Source organism: Octodon degus, unplaced genomic scaffold, assembly GCF_000260255.1.
Source record: "Octodon degus isolate 3935 unplaced genomic scaffold, OctDeg1.0 scaffold00002, whole genome shotgun sequence".
Lineage (NCBI taxonomy): Eukaryota > Metazoa > Chordata > Mammalia > Rodentia > Octodontidae > Octodon > Octodon degus.
In genome coordinates this window covers 20,349,935-20,356,715 of record NW_004524578.1, presented here as the reverse complement: position 1 = coordinate 20,356,715, position 6,781 = coordinate 20,349,935, and the positions used below count along the sequence as shown (strand labels likewise).

The following is a 6,781-nucleotide window of genomic DNA, read 5'->3' as shown; positions in this document are numbered from 1 at the left end:
GGTGCTGGGGGATTGAACCGCGGTCCCTGATGCTTTTGCTAAGCTTGTTCTAAGTAGGTGCTTTAGACCACTGAGCCATCTCTCCAGCCCTTAGCTAATTCTTTCAATAGCAAAAATGGTAATAAAATATCCCAGCATCACAGAAGTTTTGCTTAATGAGATCAAAATTTTGTCTTTCAGATGTCTTGATAACTTGAGTTTCTCTCACTCTTTCTCTTTTTTTTGTTTTTATTTTTATTTTTTTTTCCATAATTTTATTCTTTCTCACTTTTAAGGCAAAATGGGCATATCAAGTTTTTGACCAAAGGAGATAATAATGCTGTTGATGATCGAGGCCTCTATAAACAAGGACAGCATTGGCTAGAGAAAAAAGATGTCGTGGGGAGAGCCAGGGGGTGAGTATGGATGGAGGTGAACAAACATGTTGAGCTTTTTCTGCATCCTATAGCATAGCCCTTGGATTGGTTTATCTGATCATTCTCAAAGTCCTTAGCAGCTTAGTCCTGGTTCCACTGAATAACCTCTGTGTTCTTTACTTCTTCAAATGCATTTAAATCTTCAGGTTACTACTCAAGGGAGGTATTGTTTTAAAAAAAGCAGTATTAAGGGTAAGATGGCAATTTGAATGTAACAGCTTTTTTGGCTTTTTTTGGTAGAACTGGGGATTGAACTTAGACCCTTGCGCTTGCCAGGGAAGTGCTTATTCTACTGAGCCATTTCCCCGGCCCCCTGTAACAGCTTTAAAAGTTTATTCAGTTCACTAAGAAGATGTTACTGGAACATTCGTGTATAATCCCAGTACTCAGGAGGCTGAACCAGGAGAATCACTGCAAGTTCGAGGCCCATTTGAACTACATAGGAGTTCAAGGCCAGCCTGAACTGTGCGGCAAGACCCTGTTTCAAAAAGCCAGAAACCAACAGAGATATCAATGGGTGCCTTTTGTGCACTCTGATGTCTGTGGTGGGGTAGGTTGAGGGGTCCAGAGAAGAGTTAGTCTTGCTTTGGGAAGCCTCACTTAGAGGGATTTATGAGTTACAGTATTTGCCTAACTTAATTTTGTCATGCTAATTTATTCCATACTGTTTCATTTCTAGTCTTGAAATTTAATGGGATCAAATGAAAGTTTTAAAATTATATTAAGCCTGTTTATTTCAGATTTTATCAGGAGAACAGATCAGTGGAGGACAGGAATTGTAAGTTATGGGTATAAGGAAGTACAAAATTATTACTATCTTAATGTCATTAATATTATTAACAATATAACTCACCTTTGTCAGGGCTTACTACATACCAATGACTTATTGTAAGTGCTTTATAAGTATTATCTCATTTTAACCTCAGAACAACCCTGACATTCCCATTCCACAGATGAGGAAACAGAAAAGTTCACTTATCCAAGATCACAAATGGCAGTAAGTGGCCAATGTCTCTGGAGCCCAAGTGCTTACCCATCACATCCAAATTCCTGTCCCCATGTTTCTGAAAGAGATAGTTGCTGGTTCTTTCCATATAGGTCCCTCACGGCACACTGTGCTTGTCAGACCCCGTGGACCTGATCTAAAGTAGACTAGATACAGACCTGGTATACTGGTGAGCAGCCCACCGCCTTCAGAAACCCCATCCTATTGCTAAATGAGTGTTGCCTCCTCTCCTACACAAGAGTTGCTCAGATTGGGGCAAGAGAGATAGGATTAAAACATACCATTGTGTTTCCCCTCATGCAGGACTGGTTCCTGTGGGGTACATGTGCCCCTACTTCAGGGAAACTACATGTCCTATGAGGGTACTAGTAGAATCCAAATGAAATCATTACTGTCTCTGAGAGATCATTGTCTGAGGCAGGAGAATTGTGAGGTGTTTTGTGTTTCATTTTGTTTTGTTTGAAAAAGAGTGTGTAGGGCTGGGGAGATGGCTCAGTGGAATAAGCGCTTCCCTGACAAGCGCTAGGGCCTGAGTTCAATCCCTGGTTCCACCACAAAAAAAAAGTCTGTGCAATCTAGGCTGTCAAACTTACTGTGTAGCCCAGCCGATCCTCTTGCCTCAGCTTCCCAGCTTGGATCTGTGGTTGATCCTCCTGCTTTCAGCCTCCCCAGTGCTGGGATTACTGGCATGTACCACTATGCCTGGACTCTGGCTTGATGTGGTGCCAGGAATTGAACTGCGGTCCCTGCACTTGACTAAGCTTGCCTAAGCAGATGCTTTAGCCTGCTGAGCTATCTCTCTGGCCCCTTGGGTTTATTCTTGTGCTGGGGTTGCAGGTGTGCCCCACCATACCGGACAAGAGTCATAATTTTGAAGCCAATTTGAGACCCTGTTTAGGTTTTTTTTTTTTTTTTTTTTTTTTTGCGGAACCGGGGGCTGAACTCAGGCCCTTGCACTTGCCAGGGAAATGCTTATTCTACTGAGCCATCTCCCCAGCCCCTTGTTTTAGCATTTAAAAGGGTTTGGGTGTAGCTCAGGAGTAGAGCACTTGCCTAGCACACATGAAGCTGTGGGTTCAGTTTCTTAGTACTACAAAGTCTGCTCATCTATATCCATAAATACTGTGGACTTTTAATTTATGTTGTCTCAGGCTTTACAAGATGCAGTGGTTGTTATATACATGTTTATACATGTTTGTGTGTGAGGGAAAGATGGTCACACTACTTTATAACTTCTTTTCACCCTAAAACTGACGAGCATGTTTACAAATCAATAAATTTATCTCCATATCATCCTTTCCAAAGAAAGCTATGTGTTATTTTACTACTGCCTGCAACTTGAAGTTTTGGGTTGGTTCTCCTTTTTTTTTTTTTTAATTATTTATTTGTGTGTGTGTGTGTGTGTGTGTGTGTGGCCAGCTCAGCCCACCAGGGGGCGCAGCTGGCTGGCATGTGGTGCTGGGGGATCGAACCGTGGTCCCTGTACTTTGCCAAGCTCGTTCCAAGTAGATGCTTTAGACCACTGAGCCATCTCACCAGCCTTTTTTTTTTTTTTTTTTTTTTTTTAACGTATTTGGTTGTTGCAGGGGCTCAGCATGCAGCTCAGACTCATGGTCATCCTGCTTTCAGCCTCCCCAGTGCTGGGATTACTGGCATGTACCATTATGCCTGGACTCTGGCCGGATGTGGTGCAGGAATTGAACCGCGGTCCCTGCACATAATAAGCTTGCCTAAGCGGATGCTTTAGCCTGCTGAGCTATCTCTCTGGCCCCTTGGATTTATTCTTGTTGTTTGGATTATATTTGAGCTGGAGTTTTGCTGAGTGGCTCAGTCTGATCTTGCACTTCTGATCTCCACTTGTCCCAGAGTTGTAACTGTGAGCAGTATTATGATAAAGATCTTCGTTAAACACATCTTAGTTCCTCTGCCCAGGCTTCACAGAAAATCCAAAGAGTGGATTTTTTTTTTTTTTTTTTTTTTTTTGCGACAGGGTCTTACTATGTAGTTTAGGCTGGCCTTGAACTTACGAGGATCCTTCTGCCTCAGCCTCCCTGGTACTGGGATTACAGGCATGTGCCACCATGCTCAGTTTAAGAAGTGGAATTGCTTGTGATACTTAGCGTATTTTAAGGCCTTGCAAATCTTGCCATGCTGTTTATTGTTTTTTTTTTTTTTTGCGGAACTGGGGATTGAACTCAGGCCCTTGTGCTTACAGCAAGCACTTATTCTACTGAGCCATCTCCCCGGCCCCTGCCATACTGTTTTATGTATACACCAACATTATTAACAGGATGTCCACATGTGGAGGCTTGATTCTTTTTTTTTTTTTTTGATTCTTGATTGTTTAGTACCATTCTGCCTGCTCGAGGCCTGTGTCAAGGAGAAAATACATCATTCTATAAAAGGTTAGAGTGGCCAGGCTTCCATTCAACTAATTTGTATGTATGTGAAAAAGTTTTAAAAATCACCGTTGTTGGACCGGTGACATAGCTCAGCAACACGGCACCCGTCTGGCAAATGTGAGGTCGTGAGTTTTAGTCACAATTGCTGTTTCTAAAATCCTGACTTTGAAATGTAGACCTTTTGGTGGTCTTAATAAGATGTAGTAGTCTTGAGACCCAGTCCTAGCCCAGGTCCGGTGAGTGTGTGGGAGAGCTTCCTGCTACCCTGTGCCAGCGGGACCAGTCCCAGCCCAGGCACAGCTTGGGCCAGACCCTCTTCCACCCCCTTGGGACGCCCCCCACCACTCCGCAGCACCTCCCCCACCCCATCCGCCCAGTAGGAATTTCTGCCTCGTTCCGGGAACCCCCAGACCCAGTCCTAGCCCAGGTCCGGTGAATGTGTGGGAGAGCTTCCTGCTGCCCTGCGCCAGCTGGACCAAATACTGGTCCCAGCCCAGGCGCGGTGTGGGCAGGACCCTCTCCCACCCACTTGGGATGCCCCCACCACTCTGCAGCACTTCCCTCACCCCACCCGCCCAGTAGGAATTTCTGCCGCGTTCCAGGAACCCCCAGACCCAGTCCTAGCCCAGACCCAGTGAGTGTGAGGGAGAGCTTCCTCTCCCCCTACTCCACCTTGCCCCCTCCAGGCACAACTCAGGCCTGGCATACATGCCTGGGGTGTAACCCTGCAGCTGCAATCCCTGCAGAGAGTGTAGAGGATAGATCCACCCAGCTAGTCCAGGAGCAGAACATCTTGCCACAGGGGCACAACAGGTTCACTCTCAAGGGCAGCAGCGGGAAGGAGCTGAGCACAGCAGCCAGACCCAAGCCAGGCACAGCTTGATAAGTCCAAACTTTGTAGAGCTGCACCTGAACTTCAGTATGTGCGAAGGTTATAACTGCAACAAAGATGTAGTAGTCTTACTAAATTAAGTAACTTTCTTTTTTTTTTGAACCGGGGCTTGAACTCAGACCCTTGCGCTTGCCAGGGAAGCGCTTATTCCACTGAGCCATCTCCCTGGCCCCAAATTAAGTAACTTTCTATAAAGTATAAAGCATCTGGGACAGGAACAGCAGGCAATAGAATCTCAACTATAAAATTCAGTTTCCATTGATTACACCACCACTTACCTTGACGGGTAATGTTATGTAGTGCTGTGTTTTGTAGAATTGTACTTATAAAACACTAAGCTGATATTTTGAAGTCAGGCTGTACTTATACCTTAGTTTCCTATAGACAAGTTTGTGGCTATGATCCTTAATTTCCTTGTGAGTTTATTATTTGTATAGGAATGCTATTGATTTTTGAGTGTTGAATTAATTTGGTTATTAAAAAACTTTTGGTGCAGTTTTTGGGGTCTTCTATATATAGTATCATGTCATCTACAAATAATGAGTTTAACTTCCTTTCCTGTCTTTACTCCTTTTACTTCTTTCTCTACCTGATGTGAATGTTTCCATAACGATATTGCAAAAAAGTGGTGTGCGGGCAAGAATCATAATTTTGAGGCCAATTTGAGATCCTGTTTTAGCATTTAAAAAGGTTTTGGGTGTAGCTCAGGAGTAGAGCACTTGCCTAGCACACATGAAGCTCTGGGTTCAATTTCTTAGTACTACAAAGTCTCTGCTCATCTATATCCATAAATACTGTGGACTTTAATTTATGTTGTCTTCCTGATTTTTTTTTTTTTTTTTAATTTTCATTTATCTATTTATTTATTTATTTTGGCAGGACCGGGGATTGAACTCAGGCCCTTGCGCTTACCAGGCAAGCGCTTATTCTACTGAACCATCTCCCCGGCCCCAGTGTCTTCCTGATTTTAGAATGAGTTTTCAGTTTTGGACCATTTAGTATGATGTTGGCTGTTGATTTGTCATACATGGCTTTTATCAAGTTGAGATTTTCTGTAGGATTTTATTATGAGTGGATGTTGGACTTTGTCACACACACTTTCTGCATCTATTGAGATGATCGTGGGATTTTTCTGTCCTTGGCTCTGTTGATATGGTGGATTACATTTTTTATTGATTTGCATATGTTGAACCATACCTGGTCCTAGTGCATAATCTTGATGACTTAACTGCATTCTCTTTGCCATTATCTTAGGACTTTAGTGCCTATGTTCTTTAGGGATATTGGTCTGTAGTTCTTTTTTTTAGGGGGAAGCATCTTTCCGAGACAGGGTCTCACTATGCACTCAGGCTGGCCTTGAGCTCGTAATGATCCTCCTGCCTCAGCCTTCCAAGTTCTGGGATTATAGAATGCGCCACCCCACCATGTCTGACTGTGATTCTCTTTTTTGGTTGGATCCTCAGGTTTTGGTATCAGGTTAATGCTTGTTTCTAGGAGTGACTTTGGGAGTATTGCTTCCCTTTAAGTTTTATTAAAAAGTTTGAGAAGTAATTGCATTGGGTTCTCTCTAAATTTCTTGTAGAATTCAATAGTGACTCCATCAGCACCTGGGCTTTTATTTGTCAGTAAGTTTTTAAGTACATTTTCAATTTCACTGACTTATACTGGGTTATTTAGAATTTTTATATCTTTTCTTTTTTTGGCGGAACCAAAGATTGAACTCAGGCCCTTGCACTTGCCAGGGAAGCGCATATTCTACTGAGCCATCTCCCCGGCCCTGGAATTTTTATATCTTCTTGATTCAGCTTTGGTAATTCTCAGGCCCTTGCACTTGCCAGGCAAGCACTTATTCTACTGAGCCATCTCCTCAGCCATCACCTCAGCCCTAAAAAAATTTATTTTTTTAATTTTTTTATTGAGAAATAAATATGAATGAGACAGTTTCACAGCTAATTAATAGGACAGTTTGTGTTTGTGTGTGTGTGTGTGTGTGTGTGTGTGTGTGTGTGTGGCCAGCTCAGCCCACCAGGGGGTGGGTCTGGCTGGCATGTGGTGCTGGGGGATT

General features: G+C 43.3%; 1 protein-coding gene across 3 annotated transcripts in view; it reads left to right on the top strand.

Annotated features, from left to right (window-relative positions):
- Positions 1-6,781, top strand: part of Sec11a (SEC11 homolog A, signal peptidase complex subunit) — a 39,580-nt gene that overhangs the window by 26,870 nt on the left and 5,929 nt on the right. The window contains exons 4-5 of one of the 3 annotated variants that reach the window (XM_023710619.1): positions 276-395; positions 1,157-1,194. The exons of 1 other annotated variant lie outside the window; for it this stretch is intronic. In XM_023710619.1, the coding sequence (XP_023566387.1) occupies positions 276-395; positions 1,157-1,194 (158 nt within the window). The remainder of the gene's footprint in view (positions 1-275; positions 396-1,156; positions 1,195-6,781) is intronic. One more of the 3 variants, XM_004623322.2, reaches the window with a different exon arrangement.